The 21,019-nt window shown below is 43.2% G+C and overlaps 1 protein-coding gene across 5 annotated transcripts in view; it reads left to right on the forward strand.

The window, feature by feature from the left end:
- BAZ2A (bromodomain adjacent to zinc finger domain 2A) overlaps positions 1-21,019 on the forward strand; it is an 867,588-nt gene that overhangs the window by 399,200 nt on the left and 447,369 nt on the right. For all 5 annotated transcript variants that reach the window (XM_069230685.1, XM_069230689.1, XM_069230688.1 and 2 more), the window contains 3 exons: positions 3,478-3,735; positions 9,208-9,462; positions 10,172-10,386. In XM_069230685.1, the coding sequence (XP_069086786.1) occupies positions 3,478-3,735; positions 9,208-9,462; positions 10,172-10,386 (728 nt within the window). The remainder of the gene's footprint in view (positions 1-3,477; positions 3,736-9,207; positions 9,463-10,171; positions 10,387-21,019) is intronic.

Genomic DNA, 21,019 nt, shown 5'->3' on the forward strand with positions numbered 1-21,019 from the left:
CTTCTGGTTAGCAGGATCCCAATGAAGACAGTCTAAGCACACTGATAGCAGGCACAGGGAGGAGGGGTAACCATGCGAAACAGAGGGTATTTTCCTACAAAAACCAGTCCACAGGAACTCAACGGTGGATTCCAGATAAAGAGGACCTGCGAAAGAAGGGGACAGAGTCCAGTCCACGCATGAGTGTCAAGGTGGGGCAAGAGCCACTACTCCCCCTTCTTTGGATGAAGATCTAGATCGACGGTGGAAGATAAACCGTTGTGGAGTCTAGGAGCTGCAGAGGAGTCTCTGAAGTCATGCAGAAGCTGTCCCACGCCGGTCTATTGGTTGCAGTTGGGTCAGTGGTCAGGAGGACCACCAACAAGCCTTGGCAAGTGCGAATCATGGCAGAAGAGGATTTGGTCCAAGGGACTTGACCCTTGGAGGGGAGCCCAGGCTGACCCTCAGCAGTCGGGAGAGCCAGCAGAAGCTGTTATAACCCCCACAGGCAACCCACTGGCAGCACGTACAGTAAGAAACAGTGAGGCCCAGTCATCACACCTGGAGAGGAGTCCCACGTCGCTGGAGCAGCAGAGGACAGCCTGTCCTTACAAAGGTGAAGTGAGGGAGGCCGGAGCTGCTTGGAGCCTGAAGATCCCTCAGAGCAGGAGTCAACAAGCCTTGGTTGTTGCAAGAGTCGGGGTGCACAGGGATTCTGACCTGCAAGGAGAGGCAAGGGCACACCATTTCCCACGTTTGACAGAAGGCAGATAGGACCAAGAGGACCACTCAGAACCACCACCTGTGTTGGATGACCCACGCAGTTTCAGCAGATAGCAGATCCCAGCAGTATGACATTGTTGCCTAGGTGCCTGCGGATGCAGGGGAGTGAATCCTTCACTCCAAGGAAGATTCCTTCTTGCTTCTTTGGTGCAGCTGAAGTCTTGCCGAACCCAGAGAATGCACAGCTGTGGAAATGTTGCAATTGCTGGAAGGAGCCGGAGAAAAAATGTGGCAAGGCGAGGTCGTCTCGGGAGTTGCACTTCATGAAGGGACTATTCAGAGCTTTCCCACCAATGCAAACTCCTCCTCAAGAATAGTATCGCAACGTGGTTCTCTCGCAGTTAATGAAACATCCTTTTGATCCCATCGATAAGGCTGACCTAAAGTTTCTCACATGAAAAGTTGCTCTATTACTCGCTCTCCCATCTACGAGAAGGGTTTGTGCAATAGAGGCCTTCACAACACTTGAGCTTTTCCTACGTTTTACAGATGAGTTTGTACTTCTCAGAACAAACACAAAATACATTCCAAATGTTCCATCTCAATGAACCTGTCATACTTAGGACATTTTTTCCCAATCCAGCCACACCGGCTGAAAGAACTCCCTGTACATTGGACATTAAACAGTATCTCAGATTTTACCTGCACTGAACTAAGCAAGTTCGCGAAATTGATCAACTAATAGTCTCCTATGCACAAGGTCATCAAGGGAATGCAGTGACAAATTCACCGATAGCATGATGGATATCTGCATCAATTCAGTTTTGCCATCCCAAAGCGGGCAAAACCCCTAACAAGAAAAGCTAAAGAATATTCTACAAGAGCAGTATCCACTTCAGCTGCTCTGTTTGCAGGCATTCTGCAGGTGAAGAATTGACCCCGCGCAGTGACACAGCCACTGGCCAGGCTGTGTTACGCCCCCTGTTTCATATTAGAGGTGTTTATTCATATTAAATTTGAATGTTTTTTAAACTACTGTAAATTGCTGCTTGTTGGTTTTATTAACTTTCATTACCTGAAGGTTTTATATATGAATACCTATGATTCCAATGTTTATCAATATACACATACATATTTTTTTGTTTTATTTTGTATGGTATACTAAAAAAAGTGTGTCATTTTCACCCACCATCCTTTACTTACAATATTGCTTGATATTCTGATTTAAGCATGTGAATCTACGAAAGATCCAATACTGGATAAGAAAATACATTACTTACCTGTAACTGCAGTTATCCAGTATAGGTATCTTTCATAGATTCACAATTTTCCTCCCCTGAGAGGCTCCCCTTATTACTGGGGACGCTATTCCCACTTGTGCTCGAAAGTCTGAGGGACTCAGCCTCCCCTTGGGAGTGTGCTAGAGAGTGTTGGCACTTGATTGGTCATAGTTTTTTTTTAAAAGGACATAGGCTATCAAACTGATGGCCTAAGGCCATTTTAGCTCATGGTAGTTTTACATACTGTTTTACCAAGGTACAGTGGGACTCCCACTTTGACGACAGGGAATGATTAAAGCATGTGAATCTATGAAAGATACCAATACTAAAACTGCAGTTACAGATAAGAAACATATATTCTTTTCAGTGTAGGGAAAGGATAAACAGTTATTAATTTGTGCCGGAAGTTGCAGCTGCCACCCCTCATTTTTGGGGACCGCGACTGAGTGTTTGACCAATCGCAAAACAAAGGCAGAAGAGGGAGAAGTAAGGAGAAAGAGAATTTTGAAAAATTATCAAGAAAGTAGGCATTAAAAAGAACCTACAAGAGTGAGACAGCAGAATGTTGAGGGTGGTTAAGGAGAGAGGTACACGTTAGCAAGGTGCCTTTGAAGCACTGTGATCCTCTGCTCTTGTTTTTGTTTTGCAAATTAAGCATTGGTAAAAAATGGTACAGTAGAGAAGGAATTATTTTTCCAAGCCTATTAGTTTTAGTAGCGATCCAGAGGGGTCAAAAAACAAATTGGTTATTTTGTCCATCATGCATAGCCTCATCAATCATCCTGCTGGTTCCACGTGCTCCAAGAACACGGCTCTCCAGGCACTCGAAAATATGCACGCAAGGGGACACAAGTACTGGAGTTATGGGGGAATGGTTGAATTGTAAAGGAGAAACATGAGTAAGTGATATTCTCTCCGGGGCTGCAGTTGAAAAGGGCGTCTATCACTGACCTAGAATCATCTGTCACTAAACTCAGGTACCCCATAGCCTGGCCTGAGGTGAACGTACCCACACTTCAGTAGAAGTCTGTTGATTTAACCCCCATTAGCAGAAGAATCTAGTCTCAGCAATGAAACATCTCAGAAAATCATGAAGAGCCTCCCGTGGGATTTTATGTGGTCAAATCCACAGATGGTAGTGCAGGGGACATGAGATTGGCTGGAATAAATTAACAGGGCATGCCAACACAGCTACTCCAAGCTTTTCTAGCACACCTAAAGTAAAGTTCTTGTTACATGATTAAAGCTTTTCAGCATCAGTGGAAATTCAATACTTGACCACTTCAGGCTGGGCTAATTCCTTTTATCTAGATTTACCTCTGCTCCAACTTAACTCTTTTGTTATCATGTCATTGAACGAGAACATTATAAAGCAGGCAGTGAACTTTTACAGTGAACTTTGTGAAACCAGATGTTTTGAGAGCTGTTAGCTTTTTAACGTTGTTCTTATACAGCACTTACCAGGTTGGTGTTCTATCTGTGTTACCCTGTTTAGCTGGAAAAGAAGAAAGCGAAGGCAAGAAAAGAGGAGGAGAAAATGGAGATAGATAAAGAGGATGAGACAAATGAGAAGCAAAAGACAAATGCACTAGAGCCGGTGAAAGTGTCAGCTCGGCAGATGGAGAGGAAGATGCAAGCGCAGCATAGACTGGAAGAACTGGCACAGAGAAGACTGGAAGACCGCAGACGGCAACAGCTGATCTTGGATGAGATGAAAAAGCCCACAGAGGACATGTGCCTAGCAGACCATCAGGTGTGTAATGAACAATGTTATTTTAGGCGTGGGAAAGTAGACAGGGTGATACGTGGTCGCTGATGGGTTGGGGATAGCAGAATCTGAGATCTGATGGTAGGTAAGTGGGTCAGATAAATAGTTAGCCCATGCATCTACCCGTCACTTGTTGCAAGGCTTTCATCAAGAATCTTCCAATAGGATACAAAAACTTAAAACTCTTATCTGTAAAAGACGTTGTAGATGGGAGATAAGCTTGAGACGTTTAAATACTTATAGTTTAAATACATTTAGAGAGGAAGGATAGGATGGCTATGGCAGGAAAGATGTCTCCTCAAGTGAAATGCTCATCGTTGACATTTTTTCATACCTGCAGGTCATAATTTTGAATCCTGACAGAGCTTAATATGCTGTTTATTCTTCCCCAGCAGATCCAGTCTGTACCATTGAATTGAGTAATCATGAAATCTGTTACACTTAGTGCTTAAAAGCATGAAATATGGTCCTAATGTTTTTTTTTTTTTAAGAAGGTCCTTGATATTTCCTAGGGGTATGAATGCAGTATGAGCTAATGATATGCTATACATTTAAATACTTTAGAGTTACAATATAGTAGAAATTAGAGGTTTAAGTTCTAGACAAGATGCTTTGAGGGAGGGAGGTGGGAATGTGTTTGTGTGTTTTTAGGTGACACATTGGCAGTCACACACCCTCTCCAGCTCCACAGTGCCTCGCATGCACCATCTTCATTTTCTTCATTGTATTAATCTGAAAATTAAGATTGTGATATATATTGTTTTATCATTTATGACAAGTTAAGCTCCAATAACAGCCAATGTTGAATTTACTGCTAATGAGAGTTTGAGCCTCTGGGATTTGTCAATTCGAGGGCAGTTTGTATAAAGAGGATAAATTTAATGTTTGAGGCATGTGTAGCTATAGATACACGTGCTCTCCTTACTCTCCTGCCATCTTGTGTTGGACGCAGGTGTGTACAGCGTGTTTGTCTTTGAAGAAGTCTTTCAGGCTTCTGTCAGTCCAGGGTCGAGTTCTCCATTGGTCTCTGAGACTGAAGACCAGCAGCTCCTATCTGGCCACCTGCAGAAGACACCGATCATGGGTACAGTTTCACACTGATCTAGACAACAGGTCGAACACCACCCTTACAGAAGTAGGGCATCAAGTTCCCAACCCAGCTAACAGCCTTCCAGACCACCATTGCCTCCTAATCATGGGCTGCACGGTCATAAGGCTTCAGAACTGACTAGGACTCCTTCCCAGGTGCCAAAACAGCCACCCAAGACCTGGCTTTCTTTGGCTCCGACAGCTCCCTCAGCACCATCAAGTTCTTTGGTGCAGGTGCGGACAGGGACTTCGGACCTGAAACACCACTTGCCAGCGAGACTTGTTATGAAGCTGAAACAGACTTCGGCGTCCAGTTAGACATCCATGGCTCATTCCTCAGTGGACTCCAAGGAACAGGACCTCCCAATTCATCAGTGCTTCCAGGAGGAGTTTGACACTAGGCAGAAAAGACTGTGTATCTACCCTCAAGCAGGCAAGATTTTTGCTAAACCACTGCCATAGGTGCAGGAAACTCTGCCTCACAAAAGAAAGCTTACTTCTGAGGAGCAGCTTGCTTTGGAGCCCCCCACTAACTCCCAAACTGAAGAAACATAAAAACAGGGAGAACCAGTCTTCTTCCTTTACACTCCTGTGTACCTTCTCCTCCTCCCCACTCCTCATCCTCCTTTTTCACTGCCTCCTCCTCCACCACTTCTACCACCACCACTTCCACCACCAACACGTAGGCCACCTCCTCCTCCTTTGCCAGAATACTCCCCACACTCGTCCTACAGAGGGTAGTTCTTTACATCCTCTGAACCCTTATGATTCTGCACATGATGCTGAGCCCTGAGATGATCCATGGGTGATTGTTGTTGATTCCCCCTGGTGACACAGATCGTGATTCGTACCCAGCCAAGCCCTCAACCTCCGGATGACACCACCTCTTATAATGAGGTTATTGTGGCATGTAGTGCTGTAGATTCACAGGGGCCCACCCTCCTCCCCAGAAGTCTGCGGTTGTTGAAGATGCTTTCTTTTACTTTTCTCTTCTACATTTGCTTGCATGGCCATCTTCTTTCACTACTGTGCTCCATCTCCATTGTCACCCACTGTGCGAGAAAACATTTTAACAATGGAGCTGATGCCCATGCGCATTAGTGGTAATAGGCCTCACTATACCTTTGATCTAAATCAGTACATTTTGCTCACTCTTTTTTCCTTCAGCAGTCTGCTGTGGCTTAAGGGGTATTACATTTTCTCAGCATCAAACGATATTTAACATTTTATTTGCAAAAGACTAAATATGTTTGCTGATTTGACCAGTTTTTATTGCCTTAGGCTGAGCTTAAAAGGGAAGAGATTAGTCAAAACTAAGTTTGACAAAATGTATTGTATCCTACATTAGTAAAGCCCAACATATGGAAGAGATCTCTCTGGTTTTGTCAAAGCTCACTTTACAAGGGACCTGGCAGCTACAACTGCAGCCTTCGCCAGTCTCTGCCTACCCAAAGCCTTTCTTGTGGCATTTTGAAGGAGGACTCATCCCTTCATCAATCGTTACTCCTCGATTTACATTGCATCGTGTAGTCTTAAGTTGTAATAGGTGATTATTTGAAACCTGTCTTTTCAGGTGAGCTTCTGTCCTGCCTATTTTATTTGCTGTTACTGCCTACTAATCGTAATTCAAGCAAGTGACTTTATTAAAGTTCCGGGTCTTGAGAAAAACAGGTGTTGCTCTCATAGACTCATATACCACCCAGCTGCCTCTCCTTAGATGAAGCTCATAGGTTAATTACATATTATGCGCTCTGAAACTCTGGCATTTGAAGCCTGTGAGGAGATTTGGTTTCTGTGGTCTCAATGGCCAGAGTTTGAGTCGCATAATGAAGTGACTAGATTGTGACTGTTTTCATTGTTCACTGTTCTACAATACTATGTAAACATTGGGGATTTCTTGTCTGACTGTGGGAAACAATACAAACATTTGACTGTAAGATACCAGTGGCAGAGAACTTTTTTATATCCCGCATGGATAGCTTGACAATACGTCGGGCGTGGGCATACTTCAGATAACCTTGCTTAAAAAGTTCAGATGTACATTTAAATCGAGAACTGGAACCTAGTGACAACACACACATAGCTGTTTTGGAGCAATAAAAGAAGCTGAGAGTGCTTGTTTCCCTTCCAACCCTTTAAGGTTTCAATCATCCTGCACTTCATATCTGCCTTTATCGAAAGTGAAAACATTCTTGGTAGGATAGCATTCTGCATACTCTTACTTCAGCCAGAAATGCACTTGTGACATCAGTGGTAGGGCACGCAGTGGACATACTGAAGGTTGTCGCAACAAGTGGCACTGCCCATCAAGATGCCGAAACAAATCAGCAGGTAACTTTCATGAATGACACTACCTTTTCAGAATGCGAGTTGTTTTGCAATACTGGACAGGGGAAATTGAGTTTAGCAGAGATTCAACTCTAGTGTTACTATGACGTTACATTCTTTAATCATGCAATAGCAAGATAACCAGCCCTTTCTTTAACAAAAGCACTACCACTGCAAATTACTACATACTGTAATAAGTTAAGTCCATGCTAACAAAATGTATAAAGCTGGCATCCAGACAAGGGCCTAGAATCTCAAAACTTAAAATTAGGTAAAAGTAAAATGCAAGTAAAAGGCTCATTTTTAACATCATTATTAACATAATATTTAACATAATTTTGAATAGCCAGTTGTCTCAGGTGTGGAACTACATCTTTACACATCGCAGAGCCAACCTAGACCCAAAAGGGTTTCCTCTTAAATGAAAGACTAAGGCTAAGCAGGAATAAACTGAGTCAGATGACTCCACTGGATCCACTCTAGTGGGGGGAGGTGATGTAATCTTGTGAGGTGGAGTCTGATTTTTCTGTGCCTGTAAATTATATTTTTCCTAAGCACCAAAAAAGGCTGGAACACACTTCTTAGCAGTAACTGATAAAATAGGCAGGGTGACTTTTGCATTGACTTCCAAAAAAAGTCTAAGATGGTACATTTCTGCTCTTTGCCAAGGCATAAACTTTGACTTGACGTCAGATGTAAACTGAATGCGCTGAGAAAAGTCTTATGAAAAACTATTTGAAGGGAGAGTTACAAGCATTTGTGCTTCGATTTATGAAGTGGACCGAATTCATTTTAGTGGCGTGAGCCCAAGTTCAGGAAATTTACTTTTCAGGCAGTATAGTTACAATATTTAAAGTAGCAGGAAGTAGGTGATTGAAGCAGCTCTTGAGAAACTTTTTCCGTAATATTTGTCATCCAACCTACAGTGCTTTACAAGGTGAGGAAACAGAAATAACAATTTTCTACCAATAGCAGAGGCAGCACCTAGGTATGCAAGGCAGCTGTGGTAATCACAGTTTGGGGGACAAGTCAGTTTTCGTGCACAAAGTAAGTTCAGAGATGGGAACTGCTCATCATTCAAAAGTGGACATTTTTCATTTCATTCTCAAACTGGTAGATTGACAGTATGAAAGCTGCACCTAACATAAGTTTTTATCATATCCTTCATCCAGAACGTGCTAGCCCTCACATATTTTAGTTAATTGTGTAGCCTACCACTGTTTATTTGACTGATGGTGACACAATTCCTCAAAGCTTTAAAGCAGAACTTTACGTTCCTCATGACTACTTGCACAAAAGTAGTCATGAGCTATGTACTGTACTACAAATGTGCATAAATAAACATTTTGTGCCACGGCTAAAAAGTGTAATAATTATCTGTAATGACAGGTGTGGGCTTTCTGATTAATATAACATTGGCTCGGGCTCATGGTATTTTTTCGGCAAACCTTTAATTGCATATTGTAGTGAGAGTTTATATTAAGTTCCTGTCCAACATTCATACCTATCGTTTACCAGTGTTCTTTCACCAGCCTCAAAATCCAGCAAAAAAAAAAAAAAAAGCTAGTGCACCGTGAGTGCCTTGTTCCAGGCAAGTAATATTTTCTAAACTGCACGAAAAGGTTAAAAACGGTTAATACATCAGTCCAGCAGTATTGATCTGGGCAGCGTTTAAGGTCCCTCAAGAGGGACAGTGGTGTATTTTAAGTTACTATAGCTGGAGAATAAATCTGGTGTGGACTTTTAGAAATGGCAGGAAAATGTTCTGTTAAGATTAATCTGAAACATAACGTTTTCTAACCTTCCCTGCCCTAGTTTTATTTTAGAGACCATTTTTACCCTGCATTCTAGGTAGATGGTAATACTTAGTTGCACAATCATTTACCTTTTCGCAAATGAAATTGATCTTGTACCAATCCTGTTAATTGTAATTGCCCCTTCACCTCACAACTAATACTGCTGCTGTAGGCACAGAGCATTCTGCTGTTATGTGTGTTAGTGTTAATGTTTGTGCTACTGAAATACTTTTCTCTCTTTCAGCCTTTGCCTGAGTTTGCTCGAATTCCTGGCCTCTTTCTGCCCAGCCGTGCCTTTTCAGACTGCTTGGTTGTGGTAGAGTTTCTGCACAGCTATGGAAAGGTGCTTGGCTTTGATATCACCAAGGAGGTGCCAAGTCTCTGCACCCTCCAGGAGGGCCTCTTTAATGCAGGGGACAGTCTGGGTGAAGTAATGGACTTGCTGATCCGCCTCGTGAGACTGGTGTTGCGTGATCCAGGGCTACCATCCTATTCCCAGGTGTGTAACTGAACGTTTCCTTTAGCAATCAGTATGATACATGCTTGTTCTAGTGAAAGAAAGCAGTGTCAACACTAAACTTCTGTATAATCTGTGGGATCCATCAGCATGAACAGATGAGACCTTTAAGGCTGTACCCTGTTAAGGGGACATGCATCTGATGTCAGTCAGTATGGGACATTTGAGCCTGTAAGCACTGAGTAGAGTCCAGTGTTTCTACCTGCCTCAATGCTTCATCGTTGGACCCATATGCATAATACTGGACTGCTTGATTCTTTATACTCTTGAACCCTTGAGGATGTAATTTCGGAGAAAACTAGACCTGGAGTGTGAGCATGTGCATGTTCAGAATGTGGTATAGGCAGGTACTCGAATTTGTGCATGTCATAATGATAACTAAGGGTGGTAATAGTGAGGAAAGGTCAGTGTGATGTCATCAAGTGTTGGGGCTGTGGGAGTGCTGATCAGGGCTTTTGAGTGTAACCTATGCGACTGCAGTACTGAATATGAGTGCACCTTTGTGTCAGTAAGTCTATGACAGATGATTTTTTTTCAGTGCTGTGATTTTAGTGTTTGAGTATGAAGTTCATCAGGTACAAGGACCACCCTGTGCTGTTCTGACCGAATATCTCCTAATACCGTGAGTATTTAGGGAATACGAGGACAGGTTGGTTCGTGGACCCCATTACCTTTTCTTTATGTTTTACAGTCTCTTAAGATCCTCGGTGAGAAGATTTCGGAGATTGAGCTAAATCGGGATACTGTATCGGAAGTGCTGCGTATCTTCATGGAGATTTATGGGGCAGACCTGGAGATATGTAATAGTCTGCGATCAAAGCCCTTCCAGGCCCACCCACCAGAGACCAAAGCTGCTATCCTGGCCTTTCTGGTGAACGAATTGAACGGCAGTGCCACAATCATATGGTATGCCTCGCCTTTTTTTTAGTCTTTGCTCTGAAACCGGAGATCTTCATACACTCACTGATTTTCATCTTAAATATTATATCACTGGTGCCTTCTGTAAACATTGTTTGTGGGGGTACAACTTGAACTGCTACTTATCGTGCTTGTAGATATTTGGGTATTTTGTAGGTGGAGTTCTCTTGCTCCTCCAGGGTTCATGATGTACTTGTATGTGTCTGGTAGCTTGCGCTGCTGCTTACACATTGAGAAGCCGAGAAATAGAACACACACAGGTCATGAAGGTCAGAAGCAGCCTTTTTCCTCAAGTAGCAGAGCATTTGTAAGAAAACAATATTCGCTGAAGATAACACACAGGGAAATTGTTGTAGTTTTTATACATTGAGTGAAAAAATAATTTTCTGAGAAACCATCTCAGAAGCAGGAAGGTTGTAAAAAACATTGAAGTGCCCTGAGATCCAGTCAGCTTGAGTCAGGAAATAGAAATTAAGCTAATGGAAGCTGCTATGTTCCTTAAAGTTGGTGTATGCTGAATACACCTAGTGCATTTTTAACCTGACAGACACCATTCCCCTTTTTTCTTTTCCTCTGCGTAGTTATAGTTACATGAGCAGGCCTTGAAGTTATTTTAACTATTTAGCATATTTTGACTCTAAATAATGCAATGTGGTTTGGGTTAAATTACAATGCTGTAGGTTTTTACAGAAAAATGTAGTTAAAGCTGGCCTGTCAAATGCTTATGGAGGTGTCAATAAACTGTTCTACTCTCCACCTCTCTACCTCCAGTGTCAGAAGTATATATATATATATATATGTGTATATATATATGTGTATGTGTATATATATGTATGTGTATATATATATATATATTTGTGTATATATATTACACACAAAAAATATATTTTTCTCTCCTTCACTCGCGCTCTTTCTCTCTCTCTCTCTCTCTCTCTCTCTCTATATATATATATATATATATATATATATATATCTCGCCAGCAGGTAGTTATAGTTACAACCTAGTTTCCATAGAAAAAACATTTTTTGTTTTGCTAGTAACTTTGGCACTGTTTGACAAACCTTCACAAAATCATTAAAACTAGTTTGCCAGTCAGTTAAGCTGCTGTTTTTTAAAAACCGGGGTAATTCGTCAAGCGTGGTTCAGAAAAAGCAGGGGGGGTGCAAAGCTCATTTTCCGTGTGCAGTTTCCCATAGAGATTTTAGACATGACTACAGCCCAACCCACGGAACTGAATTACAGCAAATTTGGCAGGAAGTTAGTTCTTGGTCCAGAAAGATCTCTTCTTGTAATTTGGTGTAAATCTGTTCAATATATTTTATGTAATTAAAAAAAGATTTATGTATATCTAGAGACGTGGAGGGTTCGCGGATTCGTCAGATCTTGCACCCTCGCCAAGCACTGCTAATTACCCCACATATTGCATCACTCATAACATCATTGATAATATCACTGCAACATTTGCTGTAAAATTATTGATGAGAAAACTGTGTGTGGCGGGGCGTGGGTTATAGTTATCTTAGGGCACAAGTTATAGTTATCGTAGGGCACAAGTTATAGTTACGTGAGCTTAGTATAACGATAACTGTTATAGTTAGGTTCATGTTTTACCTACATAAAGCCTTAGAAATAATACAGTTATAGTTATACTAATAGTTATGCTTATGTTAAGAAACTATAACTCGTCCCCTGAAGTTACTTAACGGCACAATTTATTGTTTCTTCAAATAAGTATAACCATAAGTATAACTATAACTGCTGAATTTCTATGGTTTTATGTGGGTAAAATGTGAACCTAACTATAACGTCCCTGTAACCTTTGTTTTTTTTTTCCAGTGAATTTCTATGTTTTTTAACGTAAAGTGATATATAATTACCATACATTAATACAACCACTGCCCCATGTGCTGTGGGGCAGCCAGGCACTCATGGCCAACCCCTTGCATGCCCCCATGCTGCGCATGGGCTTTGACCATGCAGGAGGGGGTATGGTGGTTGTTGGGTGTTTTTATTTTTTGGTCCATTGGGCTTCGGATCTGCGAATCCATTGCGGATTTACACTGGGCATTGCTCTCTGATCCGTGGTGAATCCACAGATTGGCCATAAAAAAAATTAAGCTTTTTTTTTTTTTTCTTCTTACCCACAAGTGGTCCCTTCAAGATGCCTCCATGTGTCATATGGGGTCAGGCTACCTCTATCCTGACCCCTTACGTGCGTTTTTATTTTTTTTCTCCCCTGTTACCCAGCCAGGAAACATAATGGTGGCCTCAACTTTCCCTTCATGTTGTGGCCAGCCAATCAGGGCCTTGCTTTTCACCCGGAGGATCCGCATCCCCAGATAACTATATTTTTATGTTCGATGGCATGTGTAGCTGCAGATACACATGCTGTGCACAGTCCGCCGTCTGGTGTTGGGCTCGGAGTGTTACAAGTTGTTTTTCTTCGAAGAAGTCTTTTCGAGTCACGAGACCGAGGGACTCCTCCCCTTTCGGTTCCATTGCGCATGGGCGTCGACTCCATCTTAGATTGTTTTTTTTCCGCCATCGGGTTCGGACGTGTTCTTTTTCGCTCCGTGTTTCGGGTCGGAAAGTTAGTTAGAATCTCAGAAAAAATCGTCGGTATTGTTTCGTTCGGTATCGGGTTAGTTAGCACACATCGACACCGAATCTTGAAGAGCTCCGGTGGCCCTTCGGGGTAATTTCGATCCCCCGTCGGGGCCTGGTCGGCCCGACCGCATGCGACTTCAAGACTGATGGAACGGACCCCGTTCCGATTCTGTCCTAAATGCCATAATAAATATCCTTATACGGATCAACATTTGGTCTGTAACTTGTGCCTGTCCCCCGAGCACAAGGAGAATACGTGCGAGGCCTGTCGCACGTTTCGGTCGAGGAAAACGCTCAGAGACCGAAGAGCCAGGAGATTGCAGATGGCGTCCACGCCGACAGGACAACAACGGTTTGAGGAGGAAGAAGAAGAAACTTTCTCCATCCAAGAGTCGGATTCCGAAGAACTCGACGCCGAAGAAACGTCAACCTTGAGTAAGACGTCGAAACAAAAAGCTCACGAAAAGACTGACAAAGCCCAGGGGACGCCACCGCCAACAGGCCATGGCTTAACCCAAAAAGTAGGTGACCGTCCATCGGCACCGAAAAAGGGTGGGCTGCTGCCGAAGTCATCCGACTCCGGTCGAGATACAGGCACGCAGCACTCTCGGGCCCGAGAGAGTGGCGCAGACAACATTCGGCACCGACATTGGTTGGCACCGAGAGGGCACGACGCAGAAAAGAAAAAAGATTTTGTCGGAGCCGAAAAAATCCTTAGAAAAGGTTTCGGTGCCGAAACAACCGGCATCCGAACCGAGAAGCAGTTCCTACTCAGAGGAACAAGGACTGTCCTCTCAAATGAAAAAACACAGATTTGAAGAGGAATTACAAACAATAGAGCCAGATCACACGCAAAAGAGGCTCTTTATTCAAAAAGATACTGGGAGGATCAGCACTCTTCCCCCAATCAAACTCAAAAGGAAACTTGCCTTCCAACAAGGAGACAAGCAACCACAAGCAAAGGTGGTGAAAAAAGTAACTCCACCACCTTCTCCACCACCATCAACTCATGCATCGCCGGCGCAAACTCCACCCTTAACACACTCGCCAGCTCATACCACAATGAGCCAGGATGATCCAGATGCATGGGACCTCTACGAAGCCCCAGTATCAGACAATAGCCCAGAGTCGTACCCAACTAAACCGTCACCACCTGAGGACAGTACCTCATATGCACAGGTGGTCGCTAGGGCAGCCGAATTCCATAATGTATCACTACATTCGGAGCCTATTGAGGATGACTTCCTCTTTAACACCCTGTCCTCCACCCATAGCCATTATCAAAGCCTTCCCATGCTCCCGGGAATGCTAAGGCACTCAAAACAAATATTTCAGGAGCCAGTTAAAGGCAGACCTATAACTCCAAGGGTGGAGAAAAAATATAAGGCGCCACCCACAGACCCTATATTTATTACGACACAACTGACACCGGACTCAGTAGTTGTGGGGGCAGCTCGTAAGAGAGCCAACTCGCATACATCAGGCGACGCACCACCACAAGGAGAGCCGCAAATTTGATGCAGCGGGAAAAAGGGTTGCAGCACAAGCAGCAAATCAGTGGCGTATCGCCAACTCGCAAGCACTCTTGGCGAGATACGACAGGGCTCATTGGGATGAAATGCAACATCTCATCGAACACCTACCCAAAGAGCTCCAAAAAAGAGCGCAACAGGTGGTGGAAGAGGGACAAAGTATCTCGAACAATCAGATACAGTCTTCCATGGACGCAGCGGATACAGCTGCACGGACAAAAAACACTGCAGTCACAATTAGGAGACACGCATGGCTGCGCACATCTGGGTTCAAACCTGAAATACAACAGGCTGTGCTCAATATGCCGTTTAATGAACAGCAATTGTTTGGGCCAGAGGTGGACACTGCCATTGAAAAACTAAAAAAGGACACCGATACAGCCAAAGCCATGGGCGCACTGTACTCCCCGCAGCGCAGAGGCACATTTCGGAAAACACCTTTTAGGGGAGGGTTTCGTGGTCAACCCACAGAAACCAACACCTCACAAACAAGACCACCTACCTACCAGGGACAATATCAAAGGGGAGGTTTTCGGGGACAATACAGAGGAGGCCAATTCCCAAGAAATCAGGGAAAATTTCAAGGTCCCAAAACCCCTCAAAATAAACAGTGATTCACAAGTCACACAACCCCTTCACACAACACCAGTGGGGGGAAGACTAGGCCAGTTCTACAAATCTTGGGAGGAAATAACAACAGACACTTGGGTCTTAGCAATTATCCAGCATGGTTATTGCATAGAATTTCTCCAATTCCCTCCAAACGTCCCACCGAAAACAGACAATATGTCAAAACAGCATATAGATCTTCTAGGACTAGAAGTTCAAGCTTTACTGCAAAAGGACGCAATAGAATTAGTACCAAGTCCACAGAAAAACACAGGAGTTTACTCACTGTACTTTCTAATTCCAAAAAAGGACAAAACTCTGAGACCAATACTAGATCTCAGAACACTAAATACCTACATCAAATCAGACCACTTTCACATGGTCACATTACAAGACGTGATCCCACTGCTCAAACAACAAGACTACATGACAACATTAGACCTAAAAGATGCGTATTTCCATATACCGATACATCCTTCACACAGGAAATACCTAAGGTTCATATTCAAAGGAATACATTACCAATTCAAAGTGTTGCCATTCGGAATAACAACCGCGCCAAGAGTCTTTACAAAATGCCTAGCAGTAGTAGCTGCACATATCAGAAGGCAGCAAATACACGTGTTCCCTTACTTAGACGACTGGTTAATCAAAACCAACACGCTAACAAAGTGTTCAGATCACACAAAGTATGTCATACAGACCCTTCACAAGCTAGGTTTCTCCATCAACTATGCAAAGTCACACCTTTTGCCGTGCCAAACACAGCAATACTTAGGAGCGACAATCAACACAACAGAAGGGATAGCCACTCCAAGTCCACAAAGGGTTCAAACATTTCACAAGGTAATACAGGCCATGTATCCAACACAAAAGAGACGAGCAAAAATGGTATTAAAACTCCTAGGCATGATGTCTTCATGCATAGCCATTGTCCCAAACGCAATGTTACACATGCGGCCCTTACAACAGTGCCTAGCATCACAATGGTCACATGCACAGGGTCAACTTCTAGATCTGGTGTTGATAGACCGCCAAACATACATCTCGCTTCTATGGTGGAACAGTACAAATTTAAACAAAGGGCGGCCTTACCAAGACCCAGTGCCACAATACGTCATAACAACCGATGCTTCCATGACAGGGTGGGGAGCACACCCCAATCAACACAGCATCCAAGGACAATGGGACATACATCAAACACAGTTTCACATAAATCACCTAGAACTGTTAGCAGTATTTCTAGCGCTGAAAGCATTTCAGCCCATGATAACCCACAAATACATTCTTGTCAAAACAGACAACATGACAACAATGTATTACTTAAACAAACAGGGGGACACACACTCAACACAGTTGTGTCTCCTAACACAAAAAATATGGCATTGGGCGATTCACAACCACATTCGCCTAATAGCACAATTTATTCCAGGGATCCAAAACCAGCTAGCAGACAATCTCTCTCGAGATCACCAACAAATCCACGAATGGGAAATTCACCCCCAAATACTGAACACTTACTTTCAAATTTGGGGAACACCCCAAATAGACCTATTTGCAACAGAAGAAAACTCAAAATGCCAAAACTTCGCATCCAGGTACCCACACCAGCGATCCCAAGGCAATGCTCTATGGATGAACTGGTCAGGGATATTTGCGTACGCTTTTCCCCCTCTCCCTCTCCTTCCATATCTAGTAAACAGATTGAGTCAAAACAAACTCAAACTCCTACTAATAGCACCAACATGGGCAAGACAACCTTGGTACACAACACTACTAGACCTGTCAGTAGTACCTCATGTCAAGCTACCCAACATACCAGATCTGTTAACACAACACAAACAACAGATCAGGCATCCAAACCCAGCATCGCGGAATCTAGCAATTTGGCTCCTGAAATCCTAGAATTCGGACACTTAGACCTCACACAAGAGTGTATGGAATCATAAAACAAGCTAGAAAACCTTCCACTAGACACTGCTATGCAAATAAATGGAAAAGATTTGTTTGTTACTGCCATGATAATCAAATTCAACCATTGCACGCATCTCCAAAAAATGTAGTAGGATATTTACTACATTTGCAAAAATCAAATCTAGCTTTCTCTTCCATAAAGATACATCTCACCGCAATATCTGCTTACCTGCAGACTACTCATTCAACTTCCCTATTTAGAATACCTGTCATTAAAGCGTTTATGGAAGGCCTAAAGAGAATTATACCACCAAGGACACCACCTGTTCCTTCATGGAACCTCAACATTGTCTTAACAAGGCCCATGGGTCCACCTTTCGAACCCATGCATTCCTGTGAAATGCAATACTTAACGTGGAAAGTTGCATTTCTCATTGCCATCACATCCCTAAGAAGAGTGAGTGAGATTCAGGCATTTACCATACAAGAACCATTTATTCAAATACACAAGAATAAGGTAGTTCTAAGAACAAATCCAAAATTCTTACCAAAGGTTATCTCACCGTTCCACTTGAATCAAACAGTAGAATTACCAGTGTTCTTCCCACAGCCAGATTCGGTAGCTGAAAGAGCACTACATACATTAGACATCAAGAGAGCACTAATGTACTACATTGACAGAACAAAACAAATTAGGAAGACAAAACAACTATTTATTGCCTTTCAAAAACCTCATAAAGGGAATCTAATTTCAAAACAAGGCATTGCTAGGTGGATAGTTAAGTGTATTCAAACCTGCTATCTTAAGGCAAAAAGAGAGCTGCCTATTACACCAAAGGCACACTCAACCAGAAAGAAAGGAGCTACCATGGCCTTTCTAGGGAATATTCCAATGAATGAAATATGTAAGGCAGCAACCTGGTCTACGCCTCATACATTTACCAAGCACTACTGTGTAGATGTGTTAACTGCACAACCAGCCACAGTAGGGCAGGCTGTACTGAGAACATTATTTCAAACTACTTCAACTCCTACAGGCTGAACCACCGCTTTTGGGGAGATAACTGCTTACTAGTCTATGCACAGCATGTGTATCTGCAGCTACACATGCCATCGAACGGAAAATGTCACTTACCCAGTGTACATCTGTTCATGGCATGAGTCGCTGCAGATTCACATGCGCCCACCCGCCTCCCCGGGAGCCTGTAGCCGCTTAGAAGTAGATCTTAAACAATTGTACATTTGTAAATATATTACTTTAAACCTTTATTATGTACATAAGTATTCATTCCATTGCATGGGCGCACTATTACTAATATACACAACTCCTACCTCACCCTCTGCGGGGAATACAATCTAAGATGGAGTCGACGCCCATGCGCAATGGAACCGAAAGGGGAGGAGTCCCTCGGTCTCGTGACTCAAAAAGACTTCTTCGAAGAAAAACAACTTGTAACACTCCGAGCCCAACACCAGACGGCAGACTGTGCACAGCATGTGAATCTGCAGCGACTCATGCCACGAACAGATGTACACTGGGTAAGTGACATTTTCCTTCTTGGAGAACTCCAAAACTACTGAACAGATTTACACCAGATGAAAAAAGAGCTCTTTCTGGACAAAGGTCTAGCCTTTTGCCAGATTTGATGTAAATCTGTTCAGTGGTTCTGGCTATAGTTGTGTTCAAAAAATGAAAAATCCCCATAAACATTGCATGGGGGAAAGTGTGTTTGAGGCATGTATGTCTGTAGATACAGTTGCTCTGCATACGCCTGCCATCAAGTGTTAGGTGCAGATGTGTGCAGGTTGCTATTCTTCAAATAAATTCTTTTGAGTCACAATATAGAGTGACTTCCTTCTCTGTGATACTGTGCACGCACATCACATCCATTGTTAGATTGTTTTTTCTCTGCCATCTGGCTTGAACGTGTGTGCTACTCCTCCGAGTCAAGACCATTGTCTGATCTCTTTCTTAGGCTCTGTTCTGTTCCCGTCTATATTGTCATTGATCACATTTTCTTCTTCTGCGCTTCGAGCCACAACCGACCATTGAGTTAACACAAAGCCATTGCGGCCCGTCGAGGACCCCGTCCTCCGGGGTCTTTCATCTTCGTCTCCAGAGCTGCTTTCCAAATGTTGCCCTCCCGGTGATACAACAAACACTATTTTTATTCTGTCTGCGTTGCCATGCAAGGTACTCCTAGAGCAAATTAGCTCTACAAGAAGTAATTCCACTCCTTCAACAGGACGACGTGATAACTACACCGAATCTCAAAGACACATACTTTCATAGCCCAATAGACCCAGCTCATCGCAAATAACTCAGGTTTATGGTGGATTCAAAACACCACCAATTCAAAGTTTTTCCCTTCGGGGTCACAACTGCACTATGGGTTTCCACCAAATGTCTGGCAACAGTAGCGGTCTGTCTCAACTGACAACAAATACATGTGTTTCCCTGCCTGGACGATTGGCTTACAAAAGCCAGAACCCAGCAACAATGTCACTAGTATAATTAAGTAACAATAGACCTCATTCACAGCCTGAGATTCATAGTCATTGTTCCCAAATCCCATCTACAACCTCTACAGATAAAACCATATCTAGGTGCAATTCTGAACACACAAATTTGGATAGCCTATTCCAGTTCCGCAAGAGTTCAGCATTTTCAGGCCCTATTACTTCATTTTCAGATAAACCAGCAGATGTCAGTGAAAACAGTCATGCGTCTTTTAGGGATGATGGCCTTCTCGATCACTAGCGTACCTCATGCCCATCTATATTTACACCCATTGCAGGAATGTCTAGCTCATCAGTGGTCTCAGTCACATGGTCACTGTTAGGCTTGGCGGCTGTTGGCGTGGTTTCTCGGTACTTTTTGCTTCTGTTTTTGGACCTTGTGCTGCAATTCATTTTGTCTGGTTTTGATACTCTCAGCACTTTACTACTGCTAAGCAGTGCTAAAGTGCAAGTGCTCTCTGCCTAAATTGTATTGGTGATTGGTTATCCATGATTGGCATATTTGATTTACTAGTAAGTCCCTAGTAAAGTGCATTAGAGGTGCAAACGGGCCTGTAAATCAAGTGCTACTTGTGAGCCTGCAGCACTGATTGTGCCACCCACATGAGTAGCCCTGTAAACCTGTCTCAGACCAGCCACTGCAGTGTCTGTGTGTGCAATTATAAATTGCCAATGGGACCTGGCAATTGTACCCACTTGCTAGGCTCAAACGTTCCCTTTTACTACTTGTAAATCACCCCTAAGGTAGACCCTAGGTAGCCCCATGGGTAGGGTGCAGTGTATTTAAAAGGTAGGACATGTACTTATGTGTTTCACATGTCCTGATAGTGAAATACTGCCAAATTTGTTTTTCACTATTGCAAGGCCTGTCTCTCCCATAGGTTAACATGGGCGCTGCCTTTAAATATATTTTAAGTGAAGCTTCCCTTTGGGAGCAGATAGAGATGTGGAGTTTGTGGTCTCGGAACTCACAATTTAAAAATACATCTTTTGGTAGAGTTGCTTTTTGGATTGTCTGTTTGAAAATGCCACTTTTAGAAAGTGGGCATTTGCTTGCGTAACCATTCTGTGCTTCTGCCTGCTTGTGTATTCCACTTCTGGGTCAGACTTACAGTTGGGCTGTTGTGAATTCCCTCTAGACTGTGACACAAAGGGAGATGGGGTGTAGCCTGCATATCCTGATGAGTCTCCCGGGCTAGAGTGGGAAGGGGGGAGCTGACACTTAGACCTGAAAGGGATGTGCCTGTCCTCACACAATGCAGTCGCGAAATCCCTGGTGTGTGTCTTGGGCCAGGCCTGGGCAAGACAGGATCTTGTGAACAACAGATACTTTCCTTTGATGTTTGCCTGCTTCAGAGGTGGAACTGGGTATAAGTAGTGGACCCAAGACCCCAAACTTTTAGATCACTCCTGGATCAAGAGGAACCTCTTACAAGGA

This window comes from Pleurodeles waltl, chromosome 4_2, assembly GCF_031143425.1.
Source record: "Pleurodeles waltl isolate 20211129_DDA chromosome 4_2, aPleWal1.hap1.20221129, whole genome shotgun sequence".
Lineage (NCBI taxonomy): Eukaryota > Metazoa > Chordata > Amphibia > Caudata > Salamandridae > Pleurodeles > Pleurodeles waltl.